Source organism: Eubalaena glacialis, chromosome 3 (assembly GCF_028564815.1).
Source record: "Eubalaena glacialis isolate mEubGla1 chromosome 3, mEubGla1.1.hap2.+ XY, whole genome shotgun sequence".
Classification (NCBI taxonomy): domain Eukaryota; kingdom Metazoa; phylum Chordata; class Mammalia; order Artiodactyla; family Balaenidae; genus Eubalaena; species Eubalaena glacialis.
In genome coordinates, this window is record NC_083718.1 from 194,401,136 (window position 1) to 194,422,267 (window position 21,132).

Below are 21,132 nucleotides of genomic sequence, written 5' to 3' on the forward strand. Positions count from 1 at the left end.
GTCAATTCAGCACGCCTTGGGGGAACCCACCGTGCCTGGACATGGGGGCGCGGGGGCGCAGCTCCCCCTTGGCCCCCTTCCTCCCTCCCTCCTCTCTGGGTCCTCCAGTGAGGGGATGGGGGGAGGGAGGGAGAACAGTGTTGGCAAGTCACCCTCGAGGGGCCCCACTTGAGACGCCCGGCCCAGGGCCCCTCAGGTCCAGGTGGTGTGCGAGGACCCACCGGGCTGCTTGGGGTGGGCGAGGCCCACGAGGGCCGGGGCCGGGCCGGGGCCAGGCCGCTCCCTCCAGCTGTGCCGGCAGCCGAGGGTCGCCGCAGTTCTGTCGCAGCTGCTCACACCGAGTTTTGATTCCGAAAACACTTTCCTTCTAAGCAGAGCCACACCCTGGTAGTTACGGAGGCCGCGGGGGACGGTGTCACCACTGGCGGCGGCTGCAGCCACCCAACCCGACCCGCGGGGTGGAGGGGCGATGGCGGATGGGGGCGGGGCCCGGGTCCAGCGAACGTGCTTGGGACACAGCATGGTGCGTGGGGACCAGGGGTCCTGCTGGGGCCGGCACCCCTCCCCACCCGGCGGCCCCCAGCCCGGCACCAGTCCTCGCCCCCGCGCCCCACCCCGCCAGGCCTCCACTCCGCCCCCAGCCCCGCCCCTAGCCCCGGCCCGGCGTCCGTGCGGGCCGCCCCACGCGCGCGGGGCGGGGCGGACGCGGAGCGCTTGCGTATGGCGCCGGAGGCGCATGCGCGCGGCAGGCGGGGGCGCGCGTGCGCACTGGCGGCGTGGCGGCATTGATGCTAGGCGGGCCGGCGCCGCGGGCCGGGTGGCCGTGGGGCAGGGGGCGGCCATGGGGCAGGGGGCGGCCGCGGCGCCGGGGACCGGCTAGCGACGGCGAGCGGCGGCGGGGCGGCGGGACCCGCGGGCTCAGCCCGGCGAGCGAACGGTGAGTGCGCGGCCCCTCGGCCCGGCCCGCTGCCCGCGGTCGTGGGGTCGTGGGGTCGTGGGGGCGGGGCTGGGGTCGCGGGGACGGGGGCTGCCCTGCCTACCGCGGGGTGTGGAGGGGGGAGGCACCGGCCGGCCGCCCCCTTCCCCGGGCGCCCGCGCAGGTGTCCGGGCGGCCGGACCTCGCCCCCTCGCGTCCGCGCTGTGGGGCGGCTTGGCGGGTCCGGCCCTCACGCAGAGCGGTCAGTTAGGGGTCCGCGTCGCGTTATTTATCCTCGGAAGGCGCGTTTGCGCTCCGAGCCCAGCGCCCACCCGACGACCCCGGAACCCCTGGTCACTGCCTCCCCGTCTGGCGCGCTCTGGTCCTCGTGGGGGCCGCCTCGCCGCCGGGTGCCGGGCCTGAGCCGGGTGGTTCTCACTTCCTGCTGGACGGCGCGCTCGGCTCCGACCGTGACCTTTGCTCCGCCGCGGGGAGCCGCGGACCCGGACAGGCAGGTGCGGTGGCGCGGACGCCGGCCCCGGGCTTCAGGTGCTCCCTGGCCTGCCGTGCCGGTGGGCGTGGGGTGGGCTCGGCGGTGGCGCCCCGGGCGATCGCTGGGCGCTGGAGAGGAGGCCTCGGTAACCCGCAGGACGAAGGGGCGGGCGGTTCTTTACCGGGGGTGCTGCCCTTGTTACCGAACCCAGGTCCGGCTGCTTGCCGCTCGAAAGCCAATTCTCGAGAGACAGATGTTGGTAGGTAAGGAAAGGTTGCTTTATTTCGGAGGCCAGCAAAGGGGGGGGGGCGGGGAGGGCGGATGCCTGTCCAAGGGCCCTCCTCCCCCCCAAAAAAGGGGGCAAGAGCTTTTATAGACAGAGGGAGGGGGCTACGTGCAGAAACAATGCAGTCAGCTCTGACGGTCATCTTGAAGCTGGCCATCGGTGGCCTGACCAGCATCATCTCGATTGTTTTAGGTAGAGTTACTCTTCAGTTCTAGGGTCGGTTTGTTTCCATTTCCTTGAGGCCAGTGCCTGGTCCTCATATAGTTCACTTCTTCCACCTGGTGGGGTTTCAGTGTCTACAAGACGGCTCCCAGGGGAGGGCTCCGAATATTACCTATGGCCCTTAAGGGGGAACAGAGGTCCTTGACTTTGCTTAATGACTGCCCTCTTATTATTTGATCTCCTTTGACTGTTTTCCTCTGTTTCTGTATTTTCTCTCTTCTCTGATTAAACCTATTCTTTGGCTCAAGGTTTTTCACAGACAAAAGGCAGGCTGAGGACACGGAGGGGCGGGGCGGGGCAGGGGGTTGGGAAAGGACCATAGCATCCTGCTCCGTTTCAATCCCCCTTTCCTTTGGTACTTCTCAGTCTTGGGGAGGGATGGGTACGGAACAGGAAGGGGAATAAGGTTTGGGGTAGAGAGGTTAGTCATCAACTTGGCAGGGGAGCTAGGGTTTAGTTCCATTTCTGTTTCAGTTTTCCCCAAGTGTTTGAGGGAATGGGGCGATGACCCCTCTTGGCTACTTCTTGCTGAAGTGGGGCATAGTCCTGCCTAATTTGGGGAATGGACACAGAATTGGAAATAACTTCAAGCTCTGTGCTTAGCATCAGTATTTTGTATTATGAGAACATTACCTCTCTCCTTGATGACTTTGTCATAGTACCTGGACAAGCATTTGAAAATTGGTAGACATTTTACAATGAAGATAATAATCAAAATGCATCTTCGTATTATTCTCTGAATGTATTGTCTCTTAATGGTTAAAGCAGATGTACAGTGTACATTTAATAGGCCATAAACAGGCTGTTTTGGTTAGCCTAAAGTTCAAATGAAATCCTGTGTAAGCCAGAATGATTTCCCCATACCTCAGTATGTGAAAATTTCCTCCATCATTTTCCCCTTTTAATTGTAACTCTTTCCATAGAAAGCATTGATAGTCAATATATTTTTCCAACGTAGCCAGAGTGGATCAGTTGCCTGCTCTGGGTCCATTCATGTCCCTCGGTGCTAGGCCTCTTTTTGTTCATATATTTGCCTAGTTGTCCACATTGGGGGAAAACGAATCAGATATCATGAACAGGCTCAGAGGTATGTTAATCGGGAAACGCTTTATAGGCCATACATCTTATCATTTATACCCAGTTCTCACACAAACATTGTACATGTGCTTTAAGCAGTAAACTTAGAGCCAGCATACACATCATGAGTAGTTATACTCTGTGACAACTTCACTGGACAATTTTTACCATCCTGAACATCGGGGTCAAAAGTATGGTTAGAAACAAAACATAGCTTTCCATCAGAATTTTTTAATTTCTTACTCAGTTCAACAGTAAGGTCTGAAAGTTATCAAATGTTTTCCATATAATTTAATATACCAAATAATCCTAATTAGTTTAGAAAAAATATTTTTCTCTTAACAGAGAGAGAAAACAAAATTTAGTCTTGTATCAGTTTACTGTTAATAACAAAATTCATTTACTTAATTAAATTTAGTCTAATCTTAATCCTAACAACATACAAAATTCTTTTCTCAAAGTTACTTTCTCACAAACATTTTATCACTTTTTGGATCCACACAAATTTGTCGTTTTTTTCCCATCCAACCAATTGTAAGACAAAATTATTGTCATCATTTTTCCTCAACGAAAATATCTCCATTCTTTATACTTTTCTTCTCCGACAACGCATATCCTACTTGCTTTACACACTGAAATGCTTCCCTTATCATTTTTACACATTACAGTTTTTAACCCTTGAAAACCTTAACAAAACCAAGAAACAGGTAATTGAACTGTTTGTTATATCAGTATTTTCTGATGGACAAACTTAAGAACATATTCCATAACCTCTAAAAACATACACTTTTTCATAGCACAATTTCTCTTTAATGTGGTACAAGATGTGTGTTTAAGAAACCCAGACATCTTTAGTTTTCCTCTTAGTCTTGGCAAGAAGTCAGGAAGTAGGTAAATTGAGATTTGTTTGATTTGTAAGTGCTTACTTTTTCTTTTTAAGCCAATTAAATAGAGCTCTTTGCGAATTAACCAAAGACAAAGACACATATTGAGACATACATACATCCAGACAGAGATCTCATTGTTTCATCTTTTTACGTTTCATGAATTAGGCATTGCAATTAAACTTATCAGTTTATGAATAACAGTCCGAATAGTCAAATTTACACACTCAATTTTAAAAGGCTTTTTTTTCCCCCTCCTTTTTTTTGTCTTGAAGTTTTACTAATTAACCCAAGGCTGAAGTCCCAGGCAAAGTGGGCCGTGTTTGTATTTCAAGGACACAGTTAAAAGAGTTAACTTCAAGTTTTTTCCTAGGCATATTTTTGTTCTCTCAGGGTCAGAATTCTGAAAACAGTATTTTATCAAGCTAGCTTTCTCTAACTGCGTATGCCAAAAAATCAATTTGGGAATTTCAAAAGAGTTTCATCTTAACCAGTTTTCTTTGGAGTCTAAAGAGTACTGTTGCCATACGTTGGTTAGAAAAAATCATCTTTCTTTTTCTTTGTCATAATTTCATAGCTAAAAAATTGTTTTTAATGAATTGAGCCTGAATTTCCCATTTGACGTAAGACATCAAAGATACCAATCACATAGATGGGATACATGCTCACACACCAAAAGACAGATCTGTCGCAAATCCTCTTCAAAGGATGACCAGTACGGAATCCCAAACAAACACTTCCCCAACACAAATGGTCCTCCCTCAACGGTAGACAGACATCAGAACCAATTGGCAAAAATGCCCAAATAGCACTTAGCACCCACAAATGGGAAGGTTGCCCGGGTGCACACCGGTGGACTTACCCGGCCTTGGAGCTGGTCAGCTCGTCCCAAACGCACGTTTCATTTCCACCAACCAAAAGCGAAAGTTGGCAGCCAGTGCCGAGCATGGGAGAAACAGGGAGGATTCCCGAAACAAATGATTTCGGCAGCTGCTGGGAACGTCCCCTAAAATCCTCCTCGGGGCTGGGTAGCCACAAGCAGCTGGCGCATCGCGGCTTATCCCGGCGTGTTTGCCGTAGCCGGTGGCTCTACTCTGGGAGGCCCAGGGAAGCCAGGCGCTGCGAGAGCACAGCCCCACCGTCGGGCGTCAAAATCTCTTACCGAACCCAGGTCCGGCTGCTTGCCGCTGGAAAGCCAGTTCTCGAGAGAGAGGTGTTGCTAGAAAAGGAAAGGTTGCTTTATTTCGGAGGCCGGCAACCGGTGGGGGGGAGGGGAAATGCCTGTCCAAAGGCCGACCCCCCCCCCCGCCACAGCCGGCAGTCAGAGGGCAAGAGCTCTTATAGACAGAGGGAGGGGGCTACATGCAGAAACAATGCAGTCAGCTCTGACGGTCATCTTGAAGCTGGTCATCGGTGGTGTGACCAGCGTCATCTCGATATTTTAGGTAGAGTTACTCTTCAGTTCCAGGGTCGGTTTGTTGCCATTTCCTTGAGGCCAGTTCTCTGTGGCAGCTTATGTCTTGGCTACAGCCTGGTCCTCATATAGTTCACTTCTTCCACCTGGTGGGGTTTCAGTGTCTACAAGACGGCTCCCAGGGGAGGGCTCTGAATATTACCTATGGCCCTTAAGGGGAAACAGAGGTCCTTGACTTTGCCTAATGACTGCCCTATTATTATCTGGTCTCCTTTGACTGTTTTCCTCTGTTTCTGTATTTTCTCTCTTCTCTGATTAAACCTATTCTTTGGCTCAAGGTTTTCCACAGACAGAAGGCGGGCTGAGGACACGGTTGGGGGAGGACCATAGGGCCCTGCTCCGCTTCGCCCTCAGGTCGGGCTTCTCTGCGGGCCTGGCCCCAGCACGGGGCGGTCTGGGGTTGGTGCTGCTGGCTCGCCTCCTGACCCGTGACGGCACAGCTCCGAGTTCGTTGCGTGGGAACGGGCAGATGCGTGTGCAGACAGTTGGTGAAGAGGTGCCCGGGGGGCTGTGTGCAGCAGAGCCAGGAGCCCAGAGCGCCACAGGCCTGTGTTCCTCGTCGGCCCCGCCACCCTGGGGCCCCCTCGGGTCCCTGATTCTCCTCCTCGCGCGGCCGGGCTCTGCCAGTGTGTGCGCCCAGTTCTGTCTTGTCCTTGCCCGCACGGGCATCACTTACTGGCGGGAGGAGGGCAGTGTAATAGGTGCCTCTCCGTGTTGATGAGTGGTAAGCTTTGCTTTGTCATTACTTCAACAGGCGCATGTCGAGGGCTCGCAGCGGACATCACGTTATTGTGTTTATATTAGTATGCGCGACTTCTACTGGCTGGCATCCCCACCTCTTTGGGAACTACTTTATGTCTGCATACTTTGTTATTATGCTCCAACACGTTTTTCCTATTAAAACTTCCCAATGCAGAAGTTTTTTAAAAATTAGATTTGTGCTGTCAGGAACTTCAGTGAGCTTGGATGGAGTTAAAATTTCATCCTTTTAAAATGTTAAAATAGCAAATAAACTTGGATTAAATGTGAGTCATGATTCGCCATTGTCACAAAATACACTGTGGAGATAAATTTTAATAGCTGGTTTTCATATTTAATATGATTACTTTATTATTTTTTTAAATTTATTTTATTTTATTTATTTTTGGCTGTGTTGGATCTTCATTGCTGTGCGCGGGCTTTCTCTAGTTGCGGCGAGGGGGGGCTACTCTTCATTGCGGTGCGCGGGCTTTTCATTGCGGTGGCTTCTCTTGTTGCGGAGCACGAGCTTCAGTAGTTGTGGCTCGTAGGCTCTAGAGCGCAGGCTCAGTAGTTGTGGCGTAAGGGCTTAGTTGCTCCGCGGCATGTGGGATCTTCCCAGACCAGGGCTCGAACCTGTGTCCCCTGCACTGGCAGGTGGATTCTTAACCACTGCACCACCGGGGAAGTCCCAATATGATTATAAGTTAGTTTATTACTTAGTCATCAAACTACTCTTTGTAAATAAATATTAACAGCTTCTAGATAATTTGTAATAGTTTTTCAATACATTTGCCTTTTGTGGTTTTGATTGGCTTATCCCTTTTTATTAACTGTTTGCTCTGAAATAACTATAGACTCACAGAAAGTTGTAAAAAATAGTACAGAGAAACTTCTGCACCCTTCCCCCTGCTTCCCAGTGTTATCCCCTCATCAACAGCACAATAATGTAAACACTGTTACCTGCATTACACCCCTTACTCAGCTTTCACCAGTTTTCCCCTGTGTGTACGTTTGCATAACCACCACCGCCAGTGCAGACTCAGAGCTGACCGTCACGCCAGGGAGCCCCACCAGGCCTCCTTGCACTCCCTGGCAACCAGTGATCTGTTCACGGCGCCATCATTTTGTCACTTCAGGAAAGTTGTGGAAGGGACTTCCCTGGCAGTCCAGTGGTTAGGACTCCGCGCTTCCACTGCAGGGGGACTAAGACCCCGCATGCTGTGCGGTGTGGCCAAAAACAAAAAAAAGAAAGAAAGTTGTGTAAGTGGGAACGTTTGTCATGTGGCCATATGAGATTGTCCTTCTTCGCCCCACAGAGGGCCCTGGGGTCACCCAGCCTGTCGCAGTGTCAGTGTCAGTGTCTGCTCCCTCTGACTGCTGGGTCTGCTCACCAGCTGGGGGACACTTGGGCTGTCTGCAGTGTTTGGCTGTCTCAAAAAAAGCTGCTGGGAACGTTCATGTGCAGATTGTGTGTGAACATCAGGTGTTTCTCTGGGATAAATGCCCAGGTGCAGTTGCTGGGCTGCATATTTAGTTTTTATAAGAAAGTGTCAGACTTTTCCAGAGCATCTGAACCTTTCGTGTTCCCACAGCGACGTGTGAGTGGGCATCTCTCTGCAGCCTCTCCAGCTTTGAGTTATTTAGCCTTTCTGATCGGTGTGCAGAGACATCTCATTGTGGTTTTGATTTAATTCCTAAGTGCTCATGATGTGGAGCGTCTTTTCACGTGCTTATTTACCCTGGGCGCATCCCCTGTGGTCCGTTCCTCTCTTTTGCCCATTTTCTAATCGGATTATCTGTTTTTTTACCAGACATTTTGAGATTTCTTTATATTTTATAGATACGAATCCTCTGTTGGATATCTAATTTGAAAATATTTTCTCCCCATCTGTAGCTTGTTTGTTTTTTATACACTCTTAACAGGGCCTTCCACAGAGCAAGTTTCTAATTTTAATAAAGCCCAGTTTATCAGGTTTTTTTATTTTTTATGAACTGTGCTTTTTATATCATGTACAAAAAAAATTCTCTTTCGCCCTAGGTCCCCAAGACTTTCTCCTGTTTTTTACTTATTTATTTATTTTTGGCCACGCCGCACAGCTTGCGGGACCTTCGTTCCCCAACCAGGGAGCGAACCGCTGCCCTTGGCAGTGAAAGTGCGGACTCCTAACCACTGGACCACCAGGGAATTCCCGCTCTTGTGTTTTATTATAAAAGTTCTATAGTTTATGTTTTATATTGAACGTAATCCATTTTGAGTTAATTTTTGTTTCGGGTGTGAAGGTTAGGCTGAGGTTTACTTTCTTGCCTGTGGATGTAGAATGGCTCCAGCACCGTCTGCTGAAAAGATTCTCTTTCCTTCATTGAATTGCTTGTGTGTGTTTGTCAGAAATCAGTTGAGTGTCCTTGTTCTGTTGGCCTGTGTCTGCCTGCGCCAGCGACACAGTCTTTTGATTGGCATAGCTGTAGAGTCTTAAATCAGAGAGCGACTCATCTTCCTTTACGCTTCTTTTTACTTTTTTATTTTATTAGTTTTGGCTGTGTTGGGTCTTCGTTTCTGTGCGAGGGCTTTCTCTCGTTGTGGCAAGCGGGGGCCACTCTTCATCGCGGTGCGCGGGCCTCTCACTATCGCGGCCTCTCTTGTTGCGGAGCACAGGCTCCAGACGCGCAGGCTCAGTAGTTGTGGCTCACGGGCCCAGTTGCTCCGCGGCATGTGGGATCTTCCCAGACCAGGGCTCGAACCCGTGTCCCCTGCATTGGCAGGCAGATTCTCAACCACTGCGCCACCAGGGAAGCCCCGCTTAGGCTTGTTTTATTCCTTTTTTAGCTTCATTGACTTAAGCCTTAGCTCATGACTCCTAATTCTCAAGGATTTCAGCACAGCTCAATGGGGGGCATGGACTTTGGGTTCATGCTTACCTTTTGGATGCACCGTCACGGTGGTTTTGATACCTGTTTTGAGCCCTCAGTTGGTTAGGAGAAAATTCAAACATTCCCCAGTGGTTGGAGGACTGTTGTTTTGTTTCTGCTTCCATCTTTTCCTGCTTTACTGTGTTGTGATTAGAAGATGAGAGTGTCTATCTTTACTAGTATTTGGAAGTTGAACTTTTCTTTGAGGACCAAGTACGTCGGTTTTGGCCAGTGTTTCATTGGCACTGGATTGAAGCGCAGGCTGTTTGCAGGACATGGAGTTCAGTGTGTGCCTGCTGGTGGACTTATCAAGTATATTTATCCAGATTTTCTGGGCCGAGAGGCATTTAAGACTGCACGATGGTGATCGCTCTCTCATGAAAGTGTGCACCCCCTGGCACGTGGCCACACCCCAGCTTGGTAGACCCCTAGCTCTTCTGGATTCACTAAAAACCACAGGTAGATTCCCAAGTTCTTAAATATCTTTGGGGTGGAAATAGACTATTTGCCAAGTCCTTTGGTAAGTTGGATATCAGTCATTTTTCCCCTGATAGGGCGGGTGTAGGTGTGTGTATACGTTGTTTTGTACACAGATATTTACTGTATTTTATTAAATCAAGGCATCCGGGGTTTTCGGGCCGAAGTTCTCCTCGTCCATCAACTACAGAAATGGAACAAGAAAAAGTCCACGGGAGTGAGGAGCTGCGTGCAGAGGCGGCCTCCTACCGCTGCTCCGCGTGCCACGGGGATGAGGACTGGGGCCTGGGCCACCCCATCCGGGGCCGCGCCAAGTCCCGCAGCCTGTCGGCCGCGCCTGCCCTGGCCAGCACCCGCGAGTTCAGGTACCGGGCTTCCTCTGGGCCTGCGTGGGCGCTCAGACGCGCGAGAGGTGGGCGCGCTCGCTGCCACAGCTCCCAGAGGGCACCCCCCCCCCCGTGCCCACACACTGCGCAAGGTGGAGGCGCGTGGGTGAGGCCCATGTGCCGTCAGCGTCACCGGGGCCGCCCGCTGCGGCACCGGCTCTGGCACAGGCGTCAGGGTGCCGGGCGGGCTGCGGCAGTGCCAGCCTTAGCCATGAACGCCACCCGGGGTTTTGGGAGGAGCTGCCCGAGCCGGCACTGCCGCAGATGCAGGGGGCCCGGTGGGCAGCGGGCGGCCAGCTCCCAGCAGAAGCTTCCGTGCAGAGTCGTGTTGTCCTCCCGTGTTGGTGTCCCTGGCACTGCAGGGGGTGCGTCTCCGGGCGGGCGGCCTTGGCTGCTGGCTCTGTGGGGTGTTGCGCCCGAAAGGGCGTTGAACCTGGTGTGGGGGTACAGGTCAAAGGTGGCCTCTGCATGTGGGTGTCTCCAGGAGGGGGGTTGGGGACGTGCAGCCACAGCCTCTGTCAAGGTTGAGTGGAACACTGACTTAGAAAAGCCTGGTCTAAACTGCATTTCCCAAAATCTTTTAGTCCCCAGAGGCCCCAGCCGTGGCTCGCGGCCGTTCCCTGCACGTTCTCAAGAGCCAGGGAGGGAGCCCTTGACCAGACTCTGGCTCTCCTGGGCTAAGCTGCCCTTCACGACACAATAGAAAATCTGTTTTGTCTGCATTGGGATTTGGAGAGTTCTTTGAACCATGAGATGGCAGTCAGAGACAAAAGCAAGTTTGCCATCTGTGTTTGGCTATCTTTGTGCCAGTAGTTTTGGTGCAGAAAGGGACCATGAGGGGACTTCCCTGGTGGTCCAGTGGTTAAGACTCCGCACTTGCACTGCAGGGGGTGCGGGTTCGATCCCTGGTCGGGGAACTAAGATCCTGCAAGCCGCGTGGTGTGGCCAGAAAAGAACAAAAAAGAAAGGGACCATGATGCCACTGGAGCTGGCACTCTGCGTGACGGTGGACACATCCACATGTCACCGTGGGGCGTCCACGTGGCTCCCAAGGGCTGGCGCTGGACCCTGAGGAGAGGACAGGGAGGGCCACCTAGTGGTGTTGTCCCCAGGACGTGTGCTGGCCACAGTGCCCTGTGAGTCACTTTTCAGTTATTGGAAATGTTGGGTCACTCAAGTGCTACCTGTTTTTATTGACAGCGCAAGTCAGAATGAGTGTTGTTGTTAGAACCTTGATCTGGACGACCTGGGGGAGTTGCTGAAGTCTTGATTCCCAAGTATAGGCCCAAAAGCTTGTCTTCAAATAGACTTGCCCACACAAGAATTCAGATTCCCAGGCCCTTCCCCTGGGTTGAGTCCCCTTGTTCTGGGGTGGGGCCTGGGCACCTGCACTGGTTTGGGGTCCTTGTTCTAAGGAGTATTTCTGAGTGTGCCCCCTCTAACGACTACACGGACAGCGTGTAGCCCTCCAGCCAGAGCTCTGGGGATCAGGGCAGGGTCTTCCAGGACTGTCACATGGGTGCTGGGCAGATGACGGAGTTTACGTCATTTGGATTAAAAATATTTTGGAGAGTCTAACACATTCTGTGCCTTGTCTACACGTGTGTGTCTTTCAGCCGACTGACGGCCCCTGCCCTGTGCCTCTCCCCACAGGAGGACCCGCTCGCTACACGGGCCATGCCCAGTGACCACTTTTGGACCAAAGGCCTGCGTGCTGCAGAACCCCCAGACCATCATGTGAGTCTTCTGGGAGGCTCCACTGGGCTGTTGTCCAGGGGCCACTGGACTGTGGGAGGTTCTGGCTCGGGGGGCAGTGAGTGTGTCGGGCGGCTTCTGAGGCCCCAGGAGGCCACGCGGCGCTGTCTCCAACTCGCTCGGGGCGAGAGAGTGGGTGCGGCCTGCTCCTTGGGCACAGTGGGTCAGAGGGGCCTCGACTCATATTTAGAGTTAATTTGTTTTTTACAGGAGAAACTCTAGGAGAGAAAAATAATGTATTTCGTGCTAATGCATTTGGTGTGTTAAATATGTTTCTCTTAGTTATTATTGAAATGCGGAGATGTCAATTGGCATTTTTGAGAAGCCGAGTTTACTTGTTTGAGAGATAACCTGCCTTGCGGGCACAATTTTTTTTTTACGTAAGCTCTGTATTTTAGCGACAGCCTGAGGGCAGTGCAGCTTGGGGGCCCCTGGCCGTGCGGTGCTGGCTGAGAAACTGTTCAGAAGCGAAGCAGTTCGGGTTATTTCACTGGACTCTTGAACCCAGCTCCCTTCTCTACCCGTCCAGCACCTCCTCCAGGTGCTGGAGGGTTCCAAAGAGGGGAAAGCTTTGCTCCTTTGCCCTGTGTCGTTTGTGTCTTAGGGGAGAAAACACTCAAATGGCTTCGTGGCCACAAGAGCTTTGTGTTGAAACAGCAGAATTCCAGGCCGGCACTGCCATTGTTCCTGGCGGTGGGCTCACCACCGAGTGGGCCGTCTGTGCCCCCTCCTTCTGGGGAGCCATGGAGGGTTCACCTTCTGCGGGGCTCAGACCAAGGGCCCAGGTGGGCTTCTGCGACTCACCGTCTGGGGGGCCTTGCTCCCTGCAGCCGTCTGCCCGTTCTCAGCGCTGGCCCAGTGGGCGGACGGTGCCGGGCCCCCGGGAGCTGCTGTGCTGTGTGGACCCTGCTGACCCAAGGGCGGCCTGGGCACAGGGGTAACTGGTGTCAGTGCCTCTACCGTCCAGGCGCTGCCCTGGCTCTCTAGTCGCTGCTGCTGGACGCGGACAGGCGCCCCACGTTTGCCCTCCGCACAGCAGCCACACTGGTAACCAGCCCCCCAGGTGCCCCGCGCCCTGCTGTGTGCACTGCCGCAGACTGCCCTGCCTTGACCTCTCACCGCTGCCCGGGGGCCCCTCCCTGCCCTCCCTGGTCTTGGCAGTGCCGCTCCCTCCTCGTCACTCACAGCTCAGCATAAGCGCCGCCCTGGGTGGCCTCTGGCCATCCAGCCTTGATTGGCTGTCACCTGCTCCCAGCCCAGCCCATGTGACAGGTGTGTGTGTGTGTTTTGGCCTCGTGAACCTCGGGTGGGGTCTCGGGATGGCATCTGAGCTGCTCCCCGAGGTCAGGTGGGATCGTGGGGAGGGGTGCTCCGAGAGCGGCAGGTGCTCCAGAAGCGTCTCCGAGGCCCTGCGCCCGGCACAGTCCTGTGGGCTGCCTGCCCTGGGAGGACAGGACTCCACTTCCCCATCTTGTCCCTGGCCCTCCCAACACCGTGGCTGGTGGGGCAGGGATTATGTGCTAACCTGACTTTCCCCTGATGCTGAAAAGGAACATACTGTAGAGGAGTTGACTGCAAGAGATTTACTTCCTACTTTATTCTCTTAGACCTCACCATGAATGTGTATTTTCTGTTATGTTGAAACATGTGGAATTGCCAACATCTGACGCCTTTGGCTTTTGAGACAGGGCTCAGCTGGATCCCCCGCTGAGCTGTCAGGCATCCCTGCCTCCCGTCCAGCCCCGAGAGCCTCTGTGCCAGGGAGGGGCCGGCACCGCTCTTTGCAGTGATCCAACAGGAAGTGACCAGTTGGTACCCGAGACGAGCCGGTGGCGCTGCGGTGGCTCTGGCTGGGCGCGGCTGAGTCTCGGGTCTTGAAGGGCCGTGAGTCCGGCCCACCTGGTCAGTGGAGGGGGCGCTTCATCATCCACCTCGGCGGCCAGGCAGACTTCCGCTGACCCACCTGCCCTCCCTCCAGGCCCGGGGCCAGGTGGAGTGACGAGAGGCCCGCGAGTGCCCGCCCCTCCGCCTGCGGGCCCCTCCCACGGGCCAAGCCGGTTCCGCAGCCCAGCGCTGTTGTCTGCGGCTGGACGGGGCTGAACGGGGCCCATCCTGACCGCCCAGGACCGCAGAGCTTGGCGGCCAGCCTGTGAAGAGCAGGCGTCTGAGGTCTGGTCTCTTTGCTGTTAAAGGCGATTAGACAAGAGGATGGTGTGAACAGTAAGAAGAGCAAGTACAGTTTGTTGGGTTTGATTTTTCGTTTTAGGAAGTTCTCTTGACTTGCTGTTTTATACAGCCTTTAACAAGTTACAGTGTGTTTTGCTTTCAGTTTTGAGGGTACAGAAAGCAGGGTTCTGGTGCAGTTGCACATTTGGGGAGCCTGGGGGGTTGCTGGTTTGCGTGGCACTCCTGCTGTTAGTCAAGCGCGACCGAGATGCTGGGCGCCAAGCACTGCCCTGCGCTGGGCCGCGTGTGTGGCCCGGGCTGGCGGAGACTCTGGCAGAGGAGGTCACGAGTGACCCCTGCCCTCGCAGAAACGCCTGGGAAGGGTGAGCGGTGGTCAGGCAGTCACAGCCTGGGGCCAGGGACCCACTGCTCTTTTAATGGTTCACGTCACGGTTTGGAGAGTTGCTGGTGGAGTCGTCAGGTTTTCAGGGAGGCCGCGGCCACATGGCGTGACCTGGAGCAGGTGTCTTGACCGGGGAACTTGCGTCAGAAGGGAAGTCGCTGCCTGCAGCCTTCAGGACTGTTTCCCAACAGGCGGGGGGGTGTGCTGCCAGGCCGGCCGGGTGCCTACCGGGCGCCCACAGCGGCCGGAGTCCTGGCGGGGCTCGGCCTCGGGACCCCCGCCCCTCCGGGAGGACCTGCTGCCCGCGGACCGTGCCAGCCCTCCAGCGCTAGGGGCCAAGGCCGAGCGCCACAGGACTTGCAGGGCTGTCATTGGCAGGCAGGCCCAGCTGACTCTTTTTGGTTTTTGCTTTTATTATCTGAGCAGGTTTAGGTTCGCAGCAGTGAGGAGAAGGTACAGAGATTTCTCATGCCCCCCCCCCCGCCCCCCGAGCCAGCCCCTCATCGACATCCTCGCAGAGGGTGCGTTTGTTACACACGATGAACCTGTACTGACACATCGTGTCACCCACAGTCCCTAGTTGACACCAGGGTCCCTCCGTGCGGTGCGTCCTGTGCTTTGGACAGATGTGCGATGACACATGCCCACCGTTGAAATCTCCAGAGCAGTCTCACTGCCCCAAATCCTGCCATTGACTTTAAAACCGGGTGGCTTTGAACTGTGAAAGTTACGGTCACCTGAGTTGCTCACACAGTGGTGTGGACGTGGGGCTGTGCCCCCCTTACGAGTCAGCAGGAGGCCCGGGTCCCCCGGGACAGAGTCCCCATCGGCGGGTCTGGGTGCGCGTGGGGTTTCCTCTGCGGCAGGTCCCCGAGTGAGCGTTGTTCCAAAGGAGCCGCGGGCAGGGGTGCAGTCGGGCAGCCAGAGGGAGGACACCGCTCTGAGAGCGCCAAGCCCCCGCCCCAGCTCGGGGACCGGCCGCGCTGGTGCAGGAGACACACCCCGGGGACGGGCCAGGGCCAGTGCGAACGCGCGTCTCCCCTCAAAGGCACATCCAGGACCCTGCCAGCCAGCGGCTGACATGGAGCAAGTCCCCAAAGAGCGTCCTCGTCATCAAGAAGATCCGGGACGCCAGCCTGCTCCAGCCCTTCAAGGAGCTCTGCGTGTACCTGATGGAGGTGAGCAGGGGCAACCGCGGGGTTGGGGTCAGAGCCGGCTCCCGCCCGGGGTTCCAGGGCTCTGATCCTGGGGCTGCTCAAGTCAGGAGGCTCTGTAACCCAGCATCACCGAGCCTCCAGCAGCTCAGCAGCGTGTGGAGTGAAAAAACGGTCGCACTTTGCCACCGAGACAGAGCTGCCGCCGCCCACCCCCCACCCAGCATCGTACAGGGCCAAGCAAGGCAGGAGGGAGGCTTCGTGAAGACCGGCCTGCCCTGACCTGGCTCTTACCGGCAGGGCTGACTCACCCATGTCCCTTCTAGGAGAACAACATGATCGTGTACGTGGAGAAGAAAGTTCTGGAGGACCCCGCCATCGTGAGCGACGACTGCTTTGGGCCAGTGAAGAGGAAGTTCTGCACCTTCAGAGAAGGCGAGTTGTCCCGTGGGGCCTCGCCCAGGCGGCCGTGCCTGGCAGCCTCGGGGGTGTTTGACGGCTCCTCTGTGTCCGCTGTGTGTTCTAGATTACGATGACATCTCCAACCAGATTGATCTCATCGTTTGCCTGGGAGGAGACGGGACCCTGCTCTACGCCTCGTCGCTCTTCCAGGTGAGGCCCCCGGATGCCGCCTGGGGACGGCGAGGGGAGGCGCGACAGAGCAAGTTTGCAAACGATACCAAATGCTGCATCTGCCGTCCGGTGCTGGACACTGTGACAGGCCAGGCGTTTCCACGCACCTCGAGGCGCTGGTGCAGACGGTGCACCGGAGAGGGGGGCCTGAGGGCGGGGCTGGCACGCGGGGCTGGGGTGGGGCATCCCCCAGAGGAGCCGGCACATGGGGCCGAGTTGGTGGACGAGCGTCCGGGGCAGGTGAGAGCAGCGGCTGCAGGCCGAGTGTCCGGGGGATCGGGGGAGCCCCGTGGAGGCTCCAGACCGCCAGGGTCTGCCCGGGAGCCCACCCTCGCGCTCCTCAAGGCAGGGCCCCTGGAGGGACCCGGCCGAGGTGTGTTAGAAGGTCAGGTGTGGCCTCCAGAGAGCGGCCTGGAAGTGGGCAGGGCAGCCAGCAGGGCAGGAGGGTAGGGCCCAGCGGGGCCTGGGGCCTCACATCAGACGCTGTGAACCCGCTGAGGCTGGAAGGCCGCAGCGTTCGTGGCCGGCAGAGGATGAGGGCGAGGGTCCTGGGGCTGTTCCGCCTCCTCAGAGCTGCCCATTCTTCCTCACCTCCCACTGTGGGAGCCCCTCCTCACCCGCCCGCTCCTCCCTCCTCAGCGGAAGCGGTGCTCGGGGGGCTGCAGTGCGGCCCTGTTAGGGTCCCCGAGTCGCATCCTAGGCCCTCTGCCCCCGGCTGCCCCCACTCCTCTCCAGCGGGTCTGTCGAGGTCTCCCTGCCCTCCCGCCTGCTGGGCGTGGTCTCCGTGTGACAGGGCCCCGCGTCCTGCCCCCACCGCTCCTTCCTGCCTCCCGTGGCCGGTGGGCTGGTCTGTCCCGCCGCCTCCGTTTCTCGTCAGCTGCCCACACCGCTCTTCCCCTGGCCTCCCTGACTCCTCGCGGGCCATGAGCAGTCACCCCGAGTGGCCCTGCCCCACTGCAGCACGGCAGCCCCGCCGACCACACCAGGCACCGACCCTGCACTCCCGTGCCCGCCCCTCCCAGGGGTAGTTGGGGTGCAGTCCCTCCGGGCTGGGGATGGCTCGGGTGGCTTTCGAGTGGGCTGGCCAGCTGAGTGACCTGCCTCGTTGGCTCACAGGGCAGCGTGCCTCCGGTCATGGCGTTCCACTTGGGCTCCCTGGGCTTCCTGACCCCCTTCAACTTCGAGAACTTTCAGTCCCAAGTTACTCAGGTGATACAGGGTGAGTCAGAATGTTCCAGAACCCACGAGCAGCTCTGCATGTGGGGTCGTCCTGTGTGATTTGGGGGCTTCTTTAACAAGGCAAAGAGCACCACTTGAGTGTTTCGGGATTCAGAGAATTCTAAATTTTGAACGAGTCAGACATTTTTTCTTAACAGAAGTTTGAGCTGATCACGGGTTTAGGCTACCATACGTGTCGAGTAGCAGTGAATTGATTTTCACAGAAGCACAGGGTGTTGCCCTCCATTTGGGAGAAGAAAGGGGGGTCCCTGGTCGATGGGAGGGTCTCTCTTCCTGCAGTACCACTACCCCCATCCCTGCTGACCTCCCTGGGTGTGACCCCTGCTGGCCTCCAGGGAACGCAGCTGTTGTTCTCCGGAGCCGGCTGAAGGTCAGGGTTGTGAAGGAGCTCCGAGGGAAGAAGGTGGCCGTCCCCAACGGGATCAGCGAGAACGGGGTGCTGGCCGCGGCCCTGGATGCAGAGGTCGGGAAGCAGGTCATGCAGTACCAGGTCTGTGGGCCTGTCCCCCACAGGGCTCAGGGCCTCGCCCTCGGGCAGGGGGTACAGGGTGGCGGCTTTGGGCTGGACACCCCCCAGCCCTGTCCTCGGGACCTTCCAGGGAGCCCAGGAGCAGCTCGGTGCTGCCCGGCCCCCTCAGCTTGCGGTGGCCTCACCCCCAGGTCTTAAACGAGGTGGTGATCGACAGAGGCCCATCCTCATACCTGTCCAACGTGGACGTCTACCTGGATGGGCACCTCATCACCACGGTGCAGGGCGACGGTAGGTGGGCGTCAGGCCTGCCTGGGGGCTGCACGCGGGGTGGGGGCGGGCGCTTGACCGTGACCCTCAGCCTGTCCCGCAGGCGTGATCGTCTCCACCCCAACGGGCAGCACAGCGTACGCAGCCGCCGCCGGGGCCTCCATGATCCACCCCAACGTGCCGGCCATCATGATCACGCCCATCTGCCCCCACTCGCTCTCCTTCCGGCCCATCGTGGTTCCTGCGGGGGTCGAGCTGAAGGTCGGAGCCCACCCCCCACCCTTGTCGGTTGGAGCCAGTGCGGGGCCTGCGGTGCTGACCTCCCGCCTTGCTGGGTGCTGGAGGGGCTTTGTCCATCCTGGTCTCCGTCGTGTGGCCCGCGCCCCCAGGGGTCCGGTTGGCGGGGGTGGTGCTGAGAGCCGGGCCAGCCCTTCAGGTGGGCTCTCAGCCTGAGTGGGTGGGGACAGTCCTTGCTGGGGGCCCGCAGGTGAGGAACGGCCGCTGCCCGGCGTGTCCCCCACGGCACGTCCTGGTGTCTGACTGGCCCTGCCGCCCTTCTACATCCACTCTTCTTCCCCTGCCCCTTGCCCCCCACTGCAGGCCACCCCCGGACCAGTGAGTCCCTGGTGTGAGCCCTGGTGGGTGGGGCTGCGTCTGCTAGACACAGAGAGCTGGGGGCGGGGGGGTGTGGGGGGGTGGGCGGTGCTAGAGTCAGGCCCCTGGGACTGGGGTCAGCACAACGCAAGTTAATGTTTTCACAGCCTGGAACTGACCTTGGCACGTGGTGGGCATTGGGGGTGCCCGTGAGGTTCCTCCTGGCCAGTGCTGTTCCCCCGGGGTAGGGTCCACGGCGCTCAGCTGCGCTCAGGTAGCCCACACCTGTCCTGCTTGACCCGTCAGATCATGCTGTCACCGGAAGCAAGGAACACTGTGTGGGTGTCCTTCGATGGACGAAAGAGACAGGAGGTCCGCCACGGAGACAGGTGTGTGGGCCACGGGGCTGCAGCGGGTGGGGCAGGTGGGCTGAGGGCCCGTCCCTGGTTCTCGAGAGATCATGTCACGGACCTGTGCCTGGGGTGACGGCGCCCTGCCAGCCGTTCCCACCGCTTATCCTTCCGCCACCCTGCTCCTTGGGGTCCCTCTGTGGACCTGGGTGCGTCGAGGGTGTCCCTGGTTCCGTCCTGGGGGGCACAAGAGCACCACTGAGCCCCCAGTTGCTGGCTGTTCTCAGGACCCGACCGGAAAGTGGCAAGGTGCCCAGGCCCCCAGGGCGCCGTAGGACCTGGGGCCAGGCTTTGCAGCAGGTGGCGTGAGCAGAGCTGAGACGGTCCCCGGCCGGACCAGGGAGGGGTCTTGCTCTGGGGGGACCGGCCGGGTGCTCGGTGGTTCTAGGAGGGGCCACGTTGCATCTCTCCTGCTTCAGCATCAGCATCACTACCTCTCGCTACCCGCTCCCCTCCATCTGTGTCCGCGACCCCGTGAGCGACTGGTTTGAGAGCCTGGCACAGTGTCTGCACTGGAACGTGCGGAAGAAGCAAGCCCACTTCCCAGAGGACGAGGAGGACGCGGACGAGGAGGCTGGGGCGGGGCGGGCGGGGAGCTAGGCCTACGGTCCTGCCGTCTGCGCTCGGGACGGGCGGACCGGAATGCGTGCCGTGAGCGTCACGGGCCCAGCGCCAGTGGCAGGTGCCACGCCACTTGTCTGGCCAGAGGAAGGGCCTGCAATCTGCCTTTTGTCGACCAGATCAGCTGTTTTTAACGTTTTAAATCTGACTTTTCCTGCATTTCTAAACAAGTGAGCAGACCGGGAGCCCTGAGGTCAGCCCAGGTGCACCCACCCTGCGTGTGGTCAGAGCCCAGCCCCAGGCAGGGACGGCCGAGCCTGGTGGGTTCCTTGTAATTCCTTGTCAGGAAACTTCCATAAATCAGTCTACTGAAATTCAGAGGGGATCAGAATGAATGGGTCTATCCTATGGTCTTGAAAATAAATGTCTCACGGCCAAAAATCTTCCTTCAGCTCCCACGACTTCCCCTGAAGCCACTTGGGGGGACGCTTCTGCTGAGAGCAGGTTGGCTGCCAGGACAGATGGGTCCCCAGGCCCTGGTCTCCTTCCCCGCTTCAGGGTGGCCGGCACTGGCGGGGCGAGGGTTCAGACCGCACACATTCCTCGGGAAGCAGGGACGCGCCTCCCCACCCTGGAAGGTGTTCTCAATCCTGTGTCTACTTTTTAGAGATTCTTTTAAACTTTCTGAAAGTGCTTACGTACAGATTTTGTTGTGTACACTTTGAGATTTCGGCCGGAAGGGAGTTTGTGCTGTGAAGTGGGACCATTCTGTGCAGCCCGCGTGACCATCCGGAGAGCTGGGCGACTCTTGCTCAGAGCGCCTGGCGCGCGGCGGGCCGGGACGGTGTCGCCGCTGCTCTTGCTTCTCCCCGGGGGCCTGGCTTCAAGGGCACGCTCGTCGTTCCAGCCCCCGCGCCTCCATCGCCGGCTGCCTGGGGCTGGGCCCGCCTGGAGTCTGGTGGGAGCTGTGGCTCGCGGGGGGCGTGTGGCCCTGGACCCGCTTACTGTCGCCTAACGGGCTTCCTATTTTTGAGTAACTGATTTCTCTCTGAGTTGCATTTTCTCCTGTTAAATTGGCCAGAACAGAAGGGATGGGGGCCTGTCATTTCTTGGCTCCCTTCTGGAGGGACAGGGGCTGGGGGGCGCTGTGCTTTGCCCGCTTGGAGGGTCACGGGCTGATGGAAAGGCCTCCGGGGTCTCCAGGGCGGGCCCTGCGGCCTGAGCACCGTGGCCGCCGTCCGTGTGTGTCAAGTGCTGTCGCCCCACGTGCCCGTCCGGGCAGCTCAGCCGGTGCTGGGCACGGAGGTTGGTTCCCACCCTCTGCCCGCGAGCTCGGGCACAGCGGGTGGCCCGCCCAGCCTCCCGAGGGCTGAGGGGGTGACACTCCCAGCTTTAGGTCCAGAAGAGAGTGGCATTCAGAATGCAGGTTACTCGTTCAGACAACAGAGCCAGTGTAGACCAAGCCCTGAAGCGTGACAGGGAATGACCTAGGAAACTTTGGGTTTTTGAAGTCAATTCTTAATGTTTCATATTGTTAATATCTTGAAAATTTGTTAAATGTTGAAAGCCTTATTACTATTTTCAGATCCTTTCAATAAACAGGCTTGTTTAAAAA

General features: G+C 57.1%; 1 protein-coding gene across 3 annotated transcripts; it reads left to right on the plus strand.

Moving 5' to 3' along the window:
• Positions 1 to 781: 781 nt before the first annotated feature.
• Positions 782 to 21,132, plus strand: NADK (NAD kinase). 3 transcript variants are annotated; one of them, XM_061185126.1, is made up of 12 exons: positions 782 to 937; positions 9,621 to 9,842; positions 11,517 to 11,600; positions 15,236 to 15,365; positions 15,668 to 15,776; positions 15,868 to 15,953; positions 17,091 to 17,193; positions 17,549 to 17,703; positions 17,874 to 17,973; positions 18,044 to 18,213; positions 18,853 to 18,935; positions 19,376 to 21,132. In XM_061185126.1, exons 1-12 carry the CDS (start codon positions 789 to 791, stop codon positions 19,554 to 19,556), a joined length of 1,572 nt encoding a protein of 523 aa, XP_061041109.1. In that variant the 5' UTR covers positions 782 to 788; the 3' UTR covers positions 19,557 to 21,132. The 3 variants fall into 3 exon arrangements, with proteins under 3 accessions (XP_061041109.1, XP_061041110.1, XP_061041111.1); XM_061185127.1 differs by having other exon boundaries at positions 856 to 937; positions 18,056 to 18,213; XM_061185128.1 differs by lacking the exons at positions 18,853 to 18,935; positions 19,376 to 21,132 and adding an exon at positions 18,714 to 18,824 and having other exon boundaries at positions 856 to 937.